The following is a 20,655-nucleotide window of genomic DNA, read 5'->3' as shown; positions in this document are numbered from 1 at the left end:
TTATGGCTGTGCAGTTGAGAGTCTTGGCTGAGAACCGAAGTTGAGCAACATCGTGCATGGTCAGCTCTTTGATGGGTGACCAGGGGGTCTGGTCAAGAGGCGGCACCGCTATAACAATAAGAGGGACAGTTGTGTTTGCTGAGGATGCCAGGTTGAACCCATGGAAGCTTCGGGTACCTGTGATGGTTCATGGATATGGGTATTATAGCTGCATAGTCCAATAGCTAGCTAAATGTGGCTATGTGGTTAAGTGTCGTGTCTGTGTAACGAAGTTAAGCGACATTGAGCGTGGTCAGCTCTTTGATGGGTGGCTATCGAATCTGGTTGTATGAAAAGTTTGCTTGCCGCTTCCAAGGTATGTGTCTACATACCAATCATGTTAATTCAAATAAACTTGCAGGTACTTTGAGAAAGTTGAATTTACATATCAACATTTACATGATATCTATACTCAAATTCTTCAGCTTACTTGGCGCATGTATACAGCTGCATATCGTGTTTAAATTCATAGCTGAAAATAAACAACAAACATCACAATAATGTCAATTTTTATTTAACAAAATAAAATTCAACAAAATTAAAATAACATACAGTAAAACACGGATAAGTCGAAGTCGACGGGACCAAGGAAAATATTTGCCTTATTCTTTGGGGCCAGGTGAGCTAAAAATAGCAATTACATTTTCAGCATTCGATAAATATGAATATAAACTGCTGTAAAGATTCAATTTTGACCATAAAATGGATTTAAAATGTTAAATGTTTGTGTTGCGTTAGCCCAGAAAGGTAGTCGGCCATTAATAAGGACCAGGAGATACGCACTAGTGTAGGACTTAGGTTTTGTCCATCAGTTTCAATTTATATGTCATGCTTTATATTTATTGGCAAATACATATTGACAAACAAATTGATCGACAAAAATAAGGAAGTTTGGGTATAATTTAGAAGGAACTGACCGCAAGATATATTCAACACAATCGCATTATTCGAATTGACAGTGTTCAAAATATCTGCTACATTGATATTAAAATACTACTAAGTAACCTCGACACTGGGAACTCTAAACTCCTATTGCACATCTATATATCACAGTTTATAATCAGGTGAAATTTTATAAAATTTTATCTTCTTTAAAGGTCTTGTAGGATTATTTTTTACAGTATATTTCTGGTGATATTTTTAACAGCAACCTTGATCTTAATATTAGGGAATCTTTGAATATCTATTGCCTATCTATTTACCACAGATTATATCACCATGTGTTATTTCAGAGAGTTTGGCCTTCCATGAAGGCCTTATGGGATATTTGACAGTATATTAGTTGTACTTTTAGTAACAGTGACCTTGACGTTAGGAAAATTTCTATACCCCCTCTTGTGTATCTGTATTTCAGTGTATCATCATGTGATATTTCAGAGAAAGATTTGTCCTCTGGCCTATGATGATGTACTTTTGACAGTATTTTCCTGGTTCTATTTACAGTTACAACCACCTTGACCAGAGGAAATTTTCAATCACATATGTGCATATCACAGTGTAACATTGTGTGAAATTTCAGAAAGCTCGGCCTTCTGTAAAGGCCTAATATGATATAATTTTGACAATATCCAAATGTATGCTCAGTTATACTCTAACGAAAAGCGACCTTGACCTTTAATAGGAACTTTTTAAACACTAAATGTGCATCTGCATTTCAAAGTGTATTATGTGAAATTTCAGAAAATCTAGCTGTCTTTATGAGCCTTATATGATATATATGTATTGTTGACAGTATATCCTCAATTCTATTTTCAGTAAAGGCGACCTTGACCTTAGGAACTTTTTTAACCTCTATTGCACATCTACACATTAAAGAATAACACCAGGTTATGTTTCAGAAAGTTTGGCCTTTTATATTCTGATATAATCTTGAGAAACAATGATTTTACCAGGCATTGGGATGTGTTTTATACTACTGGTGAAGTATTCTAACAATCATTTACTCATTAAATCTAAATATTACACTGTCCATCTTCAATTTTAAGCATTTAATTATATTACTACACATTTTAGTTTCTTGTTAATTTTTGGTCCCTTTTCAGTTAATTGTAACTGGGATATCAACTTATCTAAAACTAAAAATAAGTTTGGCATGTATGAACAACTTTGATCTGCTCAATATTGGAGCATATCAAAGTTATATATATGCTGAATATGACATCTTCATTGTAATTCATAAAACTCATAATAAATCTATTTATTAAGAGTTGGAGCAATGCACTTCCTCGGTACACAGGATGTGACAAATGTTGACTAAATTGTAAGATGCACTCTTTGTGGTTGGAGTTGTCTACTGTTGATACAACACCATTATCTGAATCATTCTTTCCATGAGAATCACAAAGTTGATAAAATTCTTGTAAAAGACACAAAAATCATAAACATTGTCTGTGCAGCTCCCCAACACAAAGCATAGAATGGCTTCATTTCAAAATCTGAACCTCGGTAAAACCCGGCGATGGCTGCACCTACAACAAAGATATATCAACACCATTTCAAAAAGAACAACTCAAGCACAGTAAAAAAATATTCTCAAATATGAATGACACATGCAGTGCATCTATTTACTCATAAATCTACTCCATGTTGATTGTTTTACTCTATCAATTAATGGAACTAATGAAGAATGATGTGCACTTTTTGACAACTTTTTATTAATCTCTAAAATGTTTTCAAGCTCATTCAGTCCTAATACTATGGCTACTAAAGACTACTTGTTACATACTTGTGATCACTCCGCCAGTGAGAGGAGAAAGGACACCCATGCCTAGAACAACAGCAGGAATCCAGCGTCCATATCGGTGTTTCCTTAGGCGGCAGAAAGCAACCAGTGCTGCCACCACATGGGCAAAGATAGATGAGAAGAGAGCCCATAAAAAAACCTGGTACCACATTTCTGTAACAAAAATTATATGGATATACACATTGTAGAATGGTACCACATTTCTGTAACAAAAATTATATGGATATACACATTGTAGAAGAAGCATGGAACAACATGCATCTTTGCATCTGCAGCAAACATTATTGAGAAGTTGGCGGCAATTTTAATCTAAGACTGACCTGTAAAATAACAAGACTTGGTCAGGACCATCAATGGATCATTTCAGGTAAGTTTGAGCTGAATCAAACCCATGGTGGAACTTGAGAAGCTCAAAAACTATTTTCCCATATGGTGAAACAAGAGTGACCTTGTCACCATTGGGGCCAACTGATACATTTCAAAGGTGTAATTGACCTTGTTGTATCATCTGTTAATTTTTCCTGTGAACACAATTACTTCTGTAAATATGAATGTTATCAACAAGATCTCTGACGAGTGTGAATACTGGACCAATTGATCATAACTTTCAATTATTTCATTTGGTAATTTTATTATTGTTGGACCCTGTGAACATGATAACTGACAAGAGTGGCCTCATGGCCTTAGGGATATGTTCACAACTAGTCCTGACCTTAGGGATATGTTCAAACAAACTAGATAACTATATGTTTTCTGTTCTTGGTTAAAAGAAACACATGTAACAACAGCAGCAAGACCTTAAGTGAGTTCCAGTCAACATTGTATCCAGATTTTCTCAAGTTTTACAAATGGTGGTTACGGAGAACCCATCACTTCAAAATGAGTTAACATTTGGAATATTGAACACCCGACATGTCACAACAAAATCTACCGATCTTCCAGACTGATAGGTCAGAAACATTGTTACACTTATTGTAACCCCATAACACTTGTCATTGCCGCTTGAGCAATCTTGCAGGAACGATCACTCACGTGACATCACAGCAACATTGCAGGATGGTTTTAATGCCCATCGCCTGTCCCTCACACAAGGTTTGAGTACAAAATCACTATCCCGGTACTGTACATGTATAAATATATATATGTGTTCAGGTAGTCTGGACAGACTCAAAGTCAATCCATGTCACCCATCATCGCATGATTGTCATGATGGAGTCATCGAGTGAATCCACTTTGAGCACCCTGCAAACATACTAAAATAGATAAAGGATATTTTTTGCTCCCGCAGGGTTTGAGTACAAAATCTACCTCCTAGTACCCTAGCAAAATGAAATATTCCACAATGTGATTTTCAAACCTTCATATCTTGATACATCTTGTATAATGACTTTTATATACATATTCCATGAAAACATTTAAATGATTTAGTTGTGTGTAGACAAACTCACCAGCAAATCCATTGAGTGTATCACTAGATGTAAGTCCAAACACATTGATGATGGAATCCAGACTGTCTGTATTAAAGTCGCCACCCTCAGATGCCATCTTTTTCCCTGATAAACAACAACACAAATTATTGTATCATATAAAATCTCTTACACATTATATCTTTAGAAAATCCGTTCCCATTCAAAGTTCCTTATATCACGACTTTTTACTTTTAATTATTTATACACATTTTTCTATATGCATGAAATCAAGGAACATGCATGGCACGGCCTAATAAAAGGTGAATCTTCTTAATCTACTTCTAATATTTAGTTATCATGACCTACTTGGTTCAGTTGAAGATTATATCAGAGTTCTGCTAAGGAAAAAGATGGGGGAATGGAATATTTATTTATTTATTCATTTCATCATTTGTCTTGTATTATTTTAAGGCCCATCAACAGTTGGGAGTCATTTGATTTGGTCAAACAACAGTGTACAAGCTGTTCACAAAACTAAAAAAAAAAAAAGCATCATAACAATTTTACAAGAGGCCCATGGGCCTGAACGTTCACTTGAGTTTAATATTTTGGCAGATTTTATTACTGTGACCATGAATTTGAGGTCAATGTTGTTCACCCCAGCATACTACAAGCCAAATCTCAGGTTTCTAAGTGTGTTGGTTCTTGAGAAGAAGACTGAAAAGATTTTAACATATTTGTATCTGGTGACCTTGAATGAAGCTCAAGGTAATAAATTTGAGTTTTTTCGTTATGCAAAGTTGTCGCTTGTTTTGAGCAGGTATCGGTTATATTGGCTCACAATTCAAGAGCAACCAGTATTTGTACATAACGAAAAGATTCAACATGAAAAGGTTTTACCCTGGACAATAAACAAGAAAATATAAATGTAGGAAAATAAAGATGGTTTATTTGTACTTGTTTCCAACACCTCTAAGCCTCTTCTTAATGAGAAGTTGTCAAAAGATTTTAGCATATTTGAACCCTTGGCCTGTGACCTTGAATGATGGTCAATGTTATTCATTTCAACAATCTTGGTAGCCCTTCATCCAATATCAGGTCTCTGGGACTCTTGCTTAATGACAATAAGTTGTTTATAGATTTTAGCATGAATGAAATTCAAGGTCATTCTCAATCAAATTTCTCATAAATATATCCATGTATATCAATATTTGTTTTTTCTTTAAGTAACATGTTCACAAAGCAGTAGACTAGATACAGATTACATTGTATATAAATTCTAGTTGTTTCTGTCTTTGTCATTTCTATTTTGGAACACATGGAAGTCACTTCATTACTTACAATACTCTTTTCAGTACCTTTTTTAGGTATATTCATACTTCATTCATGTCTAATATTGTCTAATCTTTTGCTTTTCGCACTGTTTCAAAATCAAAATTTGAATCCAAACACTAATGTGCAAAAAATAAATCACGTAGAATAGCAATCTTTGTGAATACTGTTGGTAGACATATTGACAAGCATGTTATCAATTTAGACCTACATGATTACAATGCACGTTTCCTTTTGTTTTCAAGGCATTCATGTGTTTAAACATAATATGTTCTTGTGCAATAAGCTTGAAGCATTTTACCAATGTTGATTACATTTTATAGCAAAAATGGTGACACTAATAGCAGAATAGTAACATGATACAGACTTAGTCCAACAAGGTTAGAGGATAACACTGCGAGAAACTTATGATGGGCACCGGTACCGTCCTCGATAACTTCCCAATTCAAAGCTGATTTACACTGCACAGAATGTCAAATTTTAAAAGTCAGGATTTTGATATCAAACAGCTATATCACATTTAAGTGTTTAGCAGTGTCATGCTATTACTTCGTTTTCATGAATCCATCATAAAATGCACAAAAATAACACTCAAAGACACACAATCAAGATTGCTTACATTTCCAGGCTTCATTAAAGGGTACAACTTGGATTGAAAACTGTGGTCCAGTAAATACAAAAATGGAATATAAACGAAAAACAAGCAAAAATCTATTTTCTTTGCACATTATATTTGTTGCGCTTGGTAATAGATTACTTGAAGTGGCGGAATGATGTAGCAAAGTACAAAAGATTTTGTGTTAATGTATTATTAATTTGGTGTTAATTAGCGATTACTTAAATGGGATATATAATAGTGATACCTAAACTGTAAGTACACACCATTGTCATCAAGTTTAGACTGATACATGTATTATTGTCTCAATCTTTCCGCCCTGAAATCAGTGTTCAGTTAACGTTGCTAAATGCCACTTATATTAGCGTCAGAATAAAAAAAAGCCAGAGATCTATATCTATATATGTCTCTGGTATAAGTCTCTGTGCCGATTCAGTATTTATTTCACTTTTGTCTTCCCAGAGGATGAAATAAAATTGATGTAAAATAATTATTTGTACAGCTCACATTTGTATTAATCACAGGGGTACGTTACAATAATAATTATCTATTATTGTAACGTCACCCTGTGTAATAATATTGCAGCCGTCTGCATGCTGCATGTGGTTTTAAAAGTATTAAAGAAAAAATATCAGCCCCATCATACCAGTGAAAACAAACGTAGTTGTCGGCTTACATGTATCTTACGGCTCAAAACTGGAACAGCAAGCACATCTGCAGTCTACGTATGCCCCTTTGAAAAGAGATGCATCTCATACTTTGCAAATAAACAGACACACATTGACTACCGGAAATGTCAGCTAATCAACAACTAAAGAAGCAGTAGACGTTATTTATTAGCCGGAATAGTTCAAGGATCATTTTGACGTATCGTTTATTGATGTCCAAAAACTCTTTAACTCCTAAGCTCATTTAGAATTAACTGAATTGCAAATGTTTTTATATTTTATTTATCGCACAAATCTACATACTAGGCTGTTTAAAATATAAAGTACATTTCCGGATTTTCTCTTCGTTTTCGTTTTTTATTGTAATGCATGTATCTCAAGTTCCTCTTTCGATAAAGCACCTGCCGTGGGACTTGTTTCGAAAGAAACATCGAAAATAATGTCTGACGACGAGGATTACAGCTCTTCTGACGACGAAGACTATGTTCCTGACGGTAATCAAATTCCGATTCATACATATTAAATAAAACCTCTAAATTAAGTGGTATTGCCGAGTGCAATGACAGACCGGTTGAATTGGGGTATTTGCCGAAACGGTGAAAAATGGGGTTTAAATTTTCAGAGAATGGACCACAATATATGATATTCAATGTCAAACTGTATCACAGGTAAAATATTAGGGGTTGACCGACACCATCCGGTGAACTATTTATTCAGAAAACATTAATAAAACGTTTTCACACAAAAATAGTTATTTATGACGTTAATAGAGGATTTTTAAACTAATGGAGAAGTATTGACAAAAGTGAATGTTGTCGTTTTCATTGTAAGTTATCATATACCTTGTTATTTTCGACGGAGCTGCATTATCGTTACCGTCACGTGTGTTGTCCTGAACTTGTGCATTATGTCACCTTTAGTTTGTTTGTTTTTGGTTTAAAAAACATGTATTTTGTATTTACAAATATTCTGTTATAATATAAAAGCCTGTTAACGTTGTATTAAGAAGACTTAAATCAAACGAAAAGTACCATGCCCTCACTTGAATGGAAAACTAGGAGCAATATAAATCTTGCTAACCACTACCTCTTAGACTAAAAGGAAATTCAAAGTGGGTTAGATAGGCCAGAGCTAATAAAGCTGCAAGGTAACAATATTCTTTAGCTCCATTGTGGCTTCGCAATCGCCTGTGGTTACATATTTACACATTTGGTGATCGATGCTTAATAATGGCACCAAATCTCTATGGGAAGGTTAAATATCCTACTGATACAATAGCTACACATGCTGGGATTTGAACTAACAACTTATTGCTTTCTAATTTAAACATACCACTGGCACTGACCATGGCTAAAAGAATATTCTCACTAATCAGAGCTTACAAGCTTAAGGATGCCAATTGCTCTCCACTTACAAACACAGATGAAATACTATGTAATAATTTTCTTAATATAGCGGACAAATGTGTTTTAGATGGGGAAGTGGTGAGTGAAGAGGAAAATTCTGGAGATGAGGAAGATCTGTCTGTACTAAGGGAAGACCAAGACGACGCTGAAGCAAAAGGAGGGCGTGGCAAGCGAAAAAAGGCCAAAAAGAAAAATTCAGATCTCGCAGCAAGGTGTTTATTAATATTATAATACTGTAATATATAATAATGTGGTGAAATAGGAAATATTTCAAGACACTTTCATGGTTTCAAGAAACTTCTTAGTTTTGTTGAACAAACATTTCAACAAATAAGCATTTTACCTAAATTTGTTATGGTGTATTAGTACTTTTCAAACACAAATACTAAGATATACAACAAATGATTCATGTTACAAATGAATGGTTTGATGATCATGAGTTTTACTTATCAAACACAAATATTAATATATACAACAAATAATTCATGTTATAAATGAATGGTTTAATGATCATGAGTTTGAAAATACCTGGTAACTCATCATCTGACCCTTGGCATAGCATCCGTCTGTCATCTATTTCTATCCAATAATGTTAATCCAACAATTCGGTGGGTTTTGAACGAATGTGATCTGGAGCAACATTTCCTGTGAAAAAGTGAATATTGAATGAATAGAAAATATGGGCAGAGGGATAGGACTGCAAAGAGGAAATATCTTGAGATCTATACCGCTTCAATAGACTTGGGATTTTAACCAAATTTGATACAGAACATTCTTAGATGAAGGTGACTGAGTGGTCCTGTATCGGGTTTGTACAAGTTGTAATCAGCTGTACTCATTATGGAACATGCCAGCAGAAATGAACTAATTCATTTGGTTTGTTTTCTGAATTGGTTCATTTGTACCTAAGATGGCAGAACTGTGAAGCTTTAATTGTTTACAAAGAACATACTGTATGTACATTTTGTTAAAATTGAGATGGGAAATTTTTATTTGCTTAAATTACATATCTAAATATATTCAAATGATTGAGATGCAAAATAATCAATTTTCATTTGAAGCATATTATATTTCACAGAAATATTATGGAAACTCACTTGAGATTGAGTTCTGTTCCATTATACGGCGCCGTACCTATTCTGTTCAACTTGTGTGACCCAATTAAGAAATGCAAGGTTAATGTTTAAGTTTAGCTCTCCTGTGGCAGAGGAATGAGGTCAGACAGGGGTAGTAGAGTACAAAGATTTTAAATGATTATAAGCAAATTTGATTTGAAACAAAGGGGGATGAACGGGAGCTAGCCAGTGTACATACACTATTAGTGTAGCTTGAGTACCGTTAAGAATTTAGGTGGTTATGGCTGAAATAGGAAAATATTTGATTAATGTAACAAAAAACATGATACATGTGTATAATTGATATGCTTTTTTGTATCATTGAAGGAAAAGAAAGGGTGGAATACAGCTAGATGATGATACAAACCAGAAGCAAGAAACAGAAGAAGACAGTCACAATAAAGAACTAAAAGAACAAATAGACAAAGAGAAACTGGAAAAGAAAGAAGATCAAGAGAAGAAGCGAACTGACAATTTGTGGGCTAGCTTCCTTTCTGATGTTGGTGGACGGCCTAAACCTAAACCTGCTCCATCATCGGGCTTAGGGGCTTTAGGCAGTCTGTCAAAGGTATAAGCGTCACCTAAGTGTTCACCTGATCATGGGATATACACAATGGTCCACAGGCACCAGCCCAAACATGGAACAGTGTATAACAATATTGCATATTATGTTATACAAATGTCGAGTAAATTAAATCTCAAGCTCCATGTTTTTATCCAACTATTCTGCTTATCATTATAGCTCATTAGTAAACGGTAACTGTGAGTTTATGTCAATGGTAATTGCTGTATGTAACAGCATCCAACCTCAAAACTTTCCGGGTACTTGTAACATTTCTGACTCCATGTGTATCTTTACTGAATTCATTCACATGATACCACCAAATGCGAATATTTAATAAGGTGGCTTTTGTCAACCATTCAATGTATAGAATTAGTTTCTACACAAATTCATAAACTGTAAGTTCTTGTAATATAATTTCACATGTATTAGGGGACTGTTATTCTCTGAATTTTCTTGTTTTGATGGGATATTAACAATATGTGATATCAGTGACAAATTCTAAAATGTCTAATTTCCATTTTAAGCCATGTACCTCATCATCTCCCAAATCCACACCAACCTCAACAATAGTCAACCCGCCAGGAAAAGTCAAAGTCACCAAAGTGTACGATTTTGCTGGAGAGGCTGTTGAGTAAGTATCAGTGTCTTTCAGCAGAGTTATATGTTGTTTTCATTGATAATAAAAGTCTGTGTAATTTAATATTGACTTGTGAACGAATGCAATATGTATTTATTGACTGCAAGATACATATTGCATAATAATATGGTTATACATAAAATTTATTAGTTACAGTAAAACTCGGATAAGTTGAAGTCGACGGGACCAAGCAAAATATTCTACTTATCCGGTGGTGTCGCATACCAAAATCATGCCCCTTACCCCCGTATTTGCAGAGTTATTCCCCTTTGATAATTTTACTTGTCCGGACCATAACTCCAATACTACCCAACCCAGGCTCTCCATACTTAACACAAATATACATCTTGATGAGCCGAAGTGTCACATACCAAAATTATGCCCCTTACCCCCTTATTAGCGGAGTTATTGCCCTTTGATGATTTTACTTATCCAGACCATAACTTCAATACTACCCGACCCAGGCTCTGTATATTCTGTATATAAACATGTGAACTAATTTTTGTGTTGTTGTGTCTAAACCAAGGTTATGTGTATCAATACCTCCTAAATCTAAGACTAAATCTTGTACATTTCATTCTAAGTTATGTATACCCTAACGCTTTACTTCACCTGTGCACCTGTATAAACAATGGGATGATGTGCGACTGAGAGCCAGAATCTAACAATAGGCTCTGGTACCACTGTTACGGCTGATCGGTCACACTCGGTCAATCAAGCCGATGTCAGCAAGTTTTACTTGAGAAAGCATGAGGCCTTTAATGTTCGACACAAATAAAGGAAATTTTGGGGTAGTTTAGAGGGGAGGGACCACAAAACATATTCAACACAACTGCAGTATTCAATTCAACAGTATTCGATTCAACAGTGTTCGAATCATCCATGTTTAATTTGCTAAGATAAAGAAGGGAACAAATCGGGACCGAATGAAACATTCGACTCATTCGATGTATTTGATTCAAGCGTGTTCGACACGAGTAAGTTTTACTGTACCTTTCACGTGGTGGTGTACTTTATTAGTCCCCCATCGGGGAGGGGGAATTGTCACTATATGTTTTCTCTCTAACTGCCTTGTATATTATACATATGTACATAACACATAACATCAAAGTTTGTCACTGCTCTAGTTTTGAGTCGTGCAGGGCAGGTTTGAATTTCAGGGTTGTCGGTCAAGATCAATTCAGTACCATTACTAATTTAAGAGGTTTTTTTTATGATATTCAGACAGTGTAATAGCGGGGGTCGGGGGGGGGGGGGATGTGTTGCTTTATCAATACTCAGTATGCTTGTTTAGTCTGAATTGCTGTGCCGAATTGATAAACTGTATTTGTATTTTATTGTTATCAGAGTGACTAAAGAAGTTGACGTTGATTCAAAAGAAGCAAAAGCTGCACTGAAAGAGAAAGAGGAAACAGACAATCCAACGGAATCTTCATCACCTGTCCCTGCGACAGGCGCATCAGTGTTCTCTGGAAAGTGAGTTACATATTTCACAGAATATTGTATTACTCCTTTGAAGAATTTAATGCATATGTTGATGTAAGACATCAAGAAAACTACAGTTTCATAATGGCGTTTAAGTCACCTTGTGTTAACTTTTGGATAATTTTCAGTCAGAAAGTGTTATTATGCAACATGCATTTAGAATATCCTTTTGTATTCTTGGGCATGGCCTACATGGTACAAAGTATCTGCCGACTAGATGGGTTTGATGCTAGGTAAATTACATCCATTCATCAAAACTTCTCTTCAGAATCTGCATGAGGCCTGGCAACATGATATCTGGCCTTTTGTTTGCTGTGAAGGACTTGGAAATAGCATCAAAAAGGACTTTAAACTTATCTTTGACTCCTTTCAAGATCAGAGAAATCAAAAGTGCATACAGATTTAAACCACTTAATGTTACAGTAACAAAAAGCCCTATGTCATGATGTTTAGCATAAGGTACTAGAACACACATGCTAGTTCTTAGAAACTTGTTCTAGCTAGTTCATTAAAACTGTTACGTATAAGCTAGTATTTGTTTATCAATATAACTATTCAAGATATCTAGTCCATATCTAGATTCATAGAATTTGATATTAGTCACTCCTTGAATTGTAGCTCTTCGATAAGGTAATAAAGTTTACTACCAAAGTTTCTCCTCAATGACGGGTTGCATTTCTCTGTCAAGCAAACTACCAATACAACAAAAAAGGCTAGTCCTAAACCCACAAGATGGTTCTTAGAAACTAGTTCTAGCTATAGTTCCTTGTAAGACTGGTCCTAAACCAACTAACCCACTGTTTTATCGCTTATAATGTGGTAAGTACTACTCTAGAAAGTAAACACTACCTGGTAAACCAATCAAATATATTACAGGGGGCCAGGGATCAAGAGACCAGGAGGAGGACTTGGAGGAATACTCAACAGCATCAACAAGAAACCTAAGATGGGGACACTGGTAAGAATCATTATTTCAATAAATAGTTACAGTGATACAGACTCAGCTGTGGGAAATAATTCAAGAATTACATAGTATACCAGAGGCGATGACTTTTTGTGAGTTTTAATCTACATATCTAGGTGTATGTGCTTATCAGATTGACCTCTCCATTCTTAATGAGTTAGTCCCCACATGTGGGACTGGACTCCAGGACCGATACTGGCAGTAAGAGTTTATTCGTCTCCCTAATTGCCCAGTAATTATAAGATTGCAGTTTTAGGATTGACGTCTCCTCAATTTTATATTACGAGCCATGACCAGTTGTACTGGATGGACAATATATCATTTTGATTTTTTTTTTTTTTTTTGGGGGGGGGGGGGGGGTTTATAAAATATTGTATATTTAGTATTATATACAGTGGAACTTCGTTAACTCGAACTCGGATAACTCGAATACCCCGCTTAACTCGAAGTACATCGCCGGTCCCGGCCGAATTCTCTCTTTATCTTAGTAAAAAAAACTCGGAAAATTCGAATTCGGATAACTCGAAAAACTTGGATAATACGAAGTAAAAATTTGGTCCCAACAATAAAAATCCTACTTGAAATGTTCGAATAACTCGAAGTATAATTTTCGTCGATCGGTGGCAAACGCCGACATTTTTTAAGAGCTAAATTCCGTTTGTAATACTGAACATATCGGCACTACTAATCCACATGCTATTATAAGTGTTTCATAAATTCATAAAAGAAATTGTCGGTTGAATCTTATAACAACAAGTCTTGGTGATAAAAAGTACTGCTTTACTTACATCAAGTAATTTCCCAAGGCGGTCGCCGATATCAGTACACACGATAGTCAACAACTCATCTACCCGTTCGCTCAAGCGGAACTAATCTGTAATGAGATGAATTTTAATTAGTGATTTTTTATTTATTTTTTTTGATTTTCCTTACAGTCTTGGTGGATCGCTGTATTTTTAAATGTATCATATTTACACTTGTCTATTATGTATACAGTGTGGTTACTTTATTGCCTCTTTACTACTGATATTATGATAATGAAGTTTTTTGGTTGTTTTTGGCCAAAAATACAGAAATTTAGGTAAATTTTGAGTTTGCTTAAAACTTACTTAATGTATGCATATAATCAGAATTTCACATAATTTTTGTTCTGGAATTTCTTTCCTGTAAAAGGTTTCATTATTTTTGTTAAGGAAAAGTCAAAACTAGATTGGAACAGTTTCAAAGAAAAAGAAGGAATTTCTGAAGAACTGCAGATCCATAACAGAGGAAAGTCAGGGTAAGTAATGGTTTATAGACAGATCCATAACAGAGGGAAGTCAGGGTAAGTAATGGTTTATAGACAGATCCATAACAGAGGGAAGTCGGGGTAAGTAATGGTTTATAGACAACCATAACAGAAAAAAGTCGGGGTAAGTGATGGTTTATAGACAGATCCATAACAGAGGGAAGTCAGGGTAAGTGATGGTTTATAGACAACCATAACAGAGGAAAGTCGGGGTAAGTGATGGTTTATAGACAGATCCATAACAGAGGGAAGTTGGGGTAGGTGATGGTTTATAGACAGATCCATAACAGAGGAAAGTCAGGGTAAGTGATGGTTTATAGACAGATCCATAACAGAGGAAAGTCGGGGTAAGTGATGGTTTATAGACAGATCCATAACAGAGGAAAGTCAGGGTAAGTGATGGTTTATAGACAGATCCATAACAGAGAAAAGTCGGGGTAAGTGATGGTTTATAGACAGATCCATAACAGAGGGAAGTCAGGGGTAAGTGATGGTTTATAGACAGATCCATAACAGAGGAAAGTCAGGGTAAGTGATGGTTTATAGACAGATCCATAACAGAGGAAAGTCGGGGTAAGTGATGGTTTATAGACAGATCCATAACAGAGGGAAGTCAGGGTAAGTGATGGTTTATAGACAGATCCATAACAGAGGAAAGTCAGGGGTAAGTGATGGTTTATAGACAGATCCATAACAGAGGAAAGTCGGGGTAAGTGATGGTTTATAGACAGATCCATAACAGAGGAAAGTCAGGGTAAGTGATGGTTTATAGACAGATCCATAACAGAGGAAAGTCGGGGTAAGTGATGGTTTATAGACAGATCCATAACAGAGGGAAGTCGGGGTAAGTGATGGTTTATAGACAGATCCATAACAGAGGAAAGTCAGGGTAAGTGATGGTTTATAGACAGATCCATAACAGAGGAAAGTCGGGGTAAGTGATGGTTTATAGACAGATCCATAACAGGGTATGGTTTATAGACAGATCCATAACAGAGGGAAGTCAGGGTAAGTGATGGTTTATAGACAGATCCATAACAGAGGGAAGTCGGGGTAAGTGATGGTTTATAGACAGATCCATAACAGAGGGAAGTCAGGGTAAGTGATGGTTTATAGACAGATCCATAACAGAGGGAAGTCGGGGTAAGTGATGGTTTATAGACAGATCCATAACAGAGGAAAGTCAGGGTAAGTGATGGTTTATAGACAGATCCATAACAGAGGAAAGTCAGGGTAAGTGATGGTTTATAGACAGATCCATAACAGAGGGAAGTCGGGGTAAGTGATGGTTTATAGACAGATCCATAACAGAGGGAAGTCAGGGTAAGTGATGGTTTATAGACAGATCCATAACAGAGGAAAGTCGGGGTAAGTGATGGTTTATAGACAGATCCATAACAGAGGAAAGTCGGGGTAAGTGATGGTTTATAGACAGATCCATAACAGAGGAAGTCAGGGTAAGTGATGGTTTATAGACAGATCCATAACAGAGGAAGTCGGGTAAGTGATGGTTTATAGACAGATCCATAACAGAGGGAAGTCGGGGTAAGTGATGGTTTATAGACAGATCCATAACAGAGGGAAGTCGGGGTAAGTGATGGTTTATAGACAGATCCATAACAGAGGGAAGTCGGGGTAAGTGATGGTTTATAGACAGATCCATAACAGAGGGAAGTCGGGGTAAGTGATGGTTTATAGACAGATCCATAACAGAGGAAAGTCGGGGTAAGTGATGGTTTATAGACAGATCCATAACAGAGGAAAGTCGGGGTAAGTAATGGTTTATAGACAGATCCATAACAGAGGGAAGTCGGGGTAAGTAATGGTTTATAGACAGATCCATAACAGAGGGAAGTTAGGGTAAGTGATGGTTTATAGACAGATCCATAACAGAGGGAAGTCAGGGTAAGTGATGGTTTATAGACAGATCCATAACAGAGGGAAGTCGGGGTAAGTAATGGTTTATAGACAGATCCATAACAGAGGGAAGTCAGGGTAAGTGATGGTTTATAGACAGATCCATAACAGAGGGAAGTTGGGGTAAGTGATGGTTTATAGACACAACCATACGTTAAAAAACACCCTCCAAGTTAAACCTGCCTATAATGACAGTTTAATGGTCATTACAGAGGATAATTGTACCAGTTTTTGACATTTTTAGGTCACCTGAGACGAAGTCTCAAGTGACCTATTCTAATCGCCTTTTGTCCGTCGTCGTGCGTCCGTAAACTTTTTACATTTTCAACTTCTTCTCGACTTCTTCTCCAAAACCACTGAACAAAATTCAATGAAATTTGGCAGAAAGTTTCTATGGCTGAAGGTCAACCAAAATTGTGAATTATGTGGTCCCCAACCCCCAGGGGCCTGAGGGGTGGGGCCAAAAAGGGTCAAATTGACTAAAACTTCAAAAATCTTCTTCTCTACTCTCAGATATGGTGGAGTCAAACACTCTTTATAGATGAAAGGGTCTTGTGGTGCTTTACCAAAATTGTGAATTGCATGACCCTGGGGTCTCACGTTTGCCCCTGGGGAGGGGGTAAACTTTACTATAGTTTATATAGAAAAATCACATTTTTGACTATTATTTATTGGATTTATATTGGAAATTTTTCTTATCTGGTTAATATTATCAGTGTTGGATAACTGTTTGATAGTATGCATATGTTGGCCCTGACTGACCCCAGGGGCTGATGGGCGGGGCTAAAAAGTATCAAATTGACTGAAATTTCAAAAATCTTCTTCACCTACTCTCTTATTTGGTAGAATCAAAAACTCTACATAGATGGAAGGTCCTTATGGTGCTTTACCAAAATTGTGAATTTTATTACCCTGGGGTTTCATGTTTGCCCCCTGGGGAGGGGGTTAACTTTACTATAGTTTATATAGGGAAATCACATTTTTGACTATTATTTGTTGGATTTGTATTGGAACTCATTCTAACCTGGTCAACATTATCACCATAGCATAACATTTTGATGGTATGGAAATATTGGCCCTGACTGACCCCCAGGGGCTGATGGGCGGGGCTAAAAAAGGTCAAATCGACTGAAATTTCAAAAATCTTCTTCTCTACTCTCATATTTGGTAGAATCAAAAAATCTCCATAGATGGAAGGGTCTTATGGTGCTTTACCAAAATTGTGAATTTAATGACACAGGGGTCTCGCATTTTGCCCCTGGGGAGGGGGTAAACATATAGGGAAATCACATTTTTGGCTATTATTTGTTGGATTTGTATTGGAATTTATTCAAACCTGGTTAACATCATCAGCATTGGATAACAGTTTGATAGTACACATATGTTGGCCCTGACTGACCCCCAGGGGCTGACCGGCGGGGCTAAAGAGTGTCAAATTGACTGAAATTTCAAAATCTTATTCTCAATACCTATATAAGATAGAATCAAAAACTTTTCATAGAAGGAATGGTTTTATGGTGTTTTACTTGAATTGTGAATTTCATGACCCTGGGGTTTCACATTTGCCCCTTGGGAGAGGGTAAACTTTGCGATAGTTTATATAGGGAATTCATATCTTTGACAATCATTTGTTTTATGTCTATTGGAATTCATTTTAACTTTCTTAAAATTATCAGCAAGGGATGACAGCTTAATATGCACATGTTGGCCCTGACTGACCCCAAGGACTGATGGGTGGGGCCAAAAAGGGTCAATTAAATTAACTGAAATATTTCAAATCTCAGGTGACCGTTAAGGCCCGTTGGGCCTCTTGTTTATGAAGGCGTTAAATTATATTATAAACTATAAACTTGACGTCACAGCCTCTCACTTTCATTATCAAATTACAGTAGATTTTATTAATTCATAGGAGAAATGTAATGTTTGATGTAATGATTATTATGATGATATAGGTTACTGTTGGTCGCTATAGTTATGATTGTTCAATGAGACTGATCAAAAGAAAAAATATCAGACCTTGGGCTATTTTGAACTTACTCAGATCAGTCAAAGTATTAGGTACAAGTCTTTTTCTAGTGTATCATAATTTGTGAAAGAAATAATAAGCATAACGTCATTTTTAGCCCACCAACATTATACATGAAGTAAATTGTTCAAATTGCTGTTTGTGATCTGTGGTCCATACCTCCATAAACTATCCTCGATCACTATTTTACCTAAAGGATCTCATTATGTAACAGTAGGTTCCTGTTGGTCTCAAGTTGTGATTGTTCAACGAGACTTGTCAAAAGACCAAATAGCAGGCATGCGCCATTTTGAACTTTGGCAGTTCAAGTTTGTTTTCACGATTTCTCCTGAAGTACTAGATACAAATGTATCTTTATAAGGCCATATACATATATATAAGGAGATTTCCTTTGGTCAATCATTATTATTCGCATGTTAAATTTTGAGACTAATAAGAACAAAAACTAATCAGAAAAAGAAAATGGCCAACAGATGGTCCTTTTGAATTTTCAAATGTCATTGCTATTTCTCAAGAAGCATGTTGTGTATCTTTTCACAAACTTGATTTGAGGAACAAAAGCACAGGCATGTCTTATCAAAACACATCAATTGAACAGATGATTAAGGGTGGAAAAGTACCCATAATTCAGACATAGAATTTATAAATATAATATGATGCTGGGTGCCATTGTGAATTATTGATACATTTGTTGATGACTTAATTTATTTTCTTTCCATAGGTACCTGGAAAGAATGGCATTTTTGGAACGAACAGATCATCGACAATTTGAAATTGAAAAGAGTTTGAGACAAAGCAACAGCAAAAGATGATGACAGTAGCTATATGCCAAGGGGAGACAACTCTCCTTGTATAGAGCTTTCAGTCCAAGTACTGTTACATATTCCACCCGGATTATTGTGATAAAGTCAGATTTATAGTCACAACCTTGATATTGGAGCAACCTTAATTTGTATCAGTGATACAGAATCTGATTGGAAACCAATATTGATGTGATAATAAATGTCCAGTGAACCCAACATGTGAGATGACAAAAATGTTGGATCGGGGTTTGTTTTGATCATGGAAATCAATCAGGCGTACTGCATTAGTGGCATTGTACGGAAAGATATTTCAGTCCTTTACCTTACATGTGGTTGTAGAATAACTCATTGGAAATTGACGATATTTCAGTCCTGATTTTGGTCATTACATAGATACAAATACAAATTGCCTGGTGCTTTCTGATGTTGCCACAAATTTCAGATAAATAAGTCAGGATTTCTGTTGTAAAGAAAAAATGGTGTTTTTTCCAAACATGCCACAAATGCAAGCGTTTTCTGGATTTTAAGCAGTGGATTCATTGTGATTTTGATGAAGAGCTTGGCAGGACCATTGACTTAATTAACTGTGTTGTTCCAAATTAAGTCTTCAGAGTATAGATTCAATATTGTTGTGCAAAATTGAAATCCTATATGAGTTCTTTCAGGAACAAAATTGCAAATGGTACCGGTTGAACCTGATAACTAAAGTGTAGTAAAGCAAGAAACTTTTTTGTACAGACACTAAAAGATTTGTACAAGGTGGTTAGTCAGAATTCAGATGTACTCTCAATAGAATTACAGTTGTGTGTGATGGTTAATCAAGAGAGAAGAGTGAAAAGGAAGTGTTGAACAAGTGGTGACTTCAATGTTGCGATACTCGGGAAAACAAGACATTATTCACAAGGCTTAAAGCCGTAATAAATATTTGTACATGTACATGTTTTGACCCTCTTCTCTGTCTCTGATTGAAACTCAATTTTGAAACAAGTTTTTAATTTTTAGGTCATCTTTTAGGTAATATTTTGGGAGTCGGCCCGAAATCCAAGATGGCCGCCAAAGCCGCCATCTTGAAAACACATTTTAAACTTCTTCTCAAGTTTCACCAGTGCTATTGAGCTGAAACTTGCCTGAAATGATCCTGACATGATCTTGACCAAGTGTTGTTATTTCTCGGGCCGATTAAAAATCCAGGATGGCCGCCATAGCCGCCATCTTGGAAAAACATATTTTAAACTTCTTCTCAAGTTCCACCTGTGCTGTTGAGCTGAAACTTGCCTGAAATGATCCTACTATGATCCCGACCAAGTGATGTTATTTTTTGGGTTGGTCCGAAATCAAAGATGGCCGCCATAGCCGCCATCTTGAAAAAGACAGTTTAAACTTCTTCACAAGTTCCACCAGTGCTATTGAGCTGAAACTTGCCTGAAATGATCCTGAGATGATCCTGACCAAGTGTTGTTATTTCTCGGGCCAATTAAAAATCCAAGATGGCCGCCATTGCCGCCATCTTGAAGAACACATTTTAAACTTCTCAAGTTCCACTGGTGCCATTGAACTGGAAATTGGTGAGGATGTTAAGGAAGGAGAGCCAACAAAGTGTTGTTATTATTCTACTTCATAAAAATTTTGACATGGTGGCCAT

At 36.0% G+C, this 20,655-nt stretch overlaps 2 protein-coding genes across 3 annotated transcripts; one reads left to right on the top strand and one right to left on the bottom strand.

Annotated features, from left to right (window-relative positions):
* Positions 1-536: 536 nt before the first annotated feature.
* Positions 537-6,933, bottom strand: LOC117337194 (transmembrane protein 170B-like). Of its 2 annotated transcripts, none has more exons than XM_033898044.1 (4): positions 6,786-6,933; positions 4,231-4,335; positions 2,765-2,935; positions 537-2,507 (listed from the first exon to the last, which is right to left on the bottom strand). In XM_033898044.1, exons 2-4 carry the CDS (start codon positions 4,325-4,327, stop codon positions 2,377-2,379), a joined length of 399 nt encoding a protein of 132 aa, XP_033753935.1. In that variant the 5' UTR covers positions 4,328-4,335; positions 6,786-6,933; the 3' UTR covers positions 537-2,376. The 2 variants fall into 2 exon arrangements, with proteins under 2 accessions (XP_033753935.1, XP_033753934.1); XM_033898043.1 differs by having other exon boundaries at positions 6,816-6,930.
* Positions 6,934-7,182: 249 nt separating this feature from the next.
* On the top strand, positions 7,183-19,949 carry LOC117337193 (craniofacial development protein 1-like). The gene is made up of 8 exons (XM_033898042.1): positions 7,183-7,301; positions 8,281-8,425; positions 9,656-9,896; positions 10,418-10,524; positions 11,878-12,006; positions 12,892-12,973; positions 14,173-14,258; positions 18,932-19,949. The coding sequence occupies exons 1-8, from the start codon at positions 7,247-7,249 to the stop codon at positions 19,020-19,022; spliced, it is 936 nt and encodes a 311-aa protein (XP_033753933.1). The 5' UTR covers positions 7,183-7,246; the 3' UTR covers positions 19,023-19,949.
* The last annotated feature ends 706 nt before the right edge of the window (positions 19,950-20,655 follow it).

The sequence above is a fragment of the Pecten maximus genome, chromosome 11 (assembly GCF_902652985.1).
Source record: "Pecten maximus chromosome 11, xPecMax1.1, whole genome shotgun sequence".
Lineage (NCBI taxonomy): Eukaryota > Metazoa > Mollusca > Bivalvia > Pectinida > Pectinidae > Pecten > Pecten maximus.
This window is presented reverse-complemented; position numbering and strand designations above follow the sequence as displayed.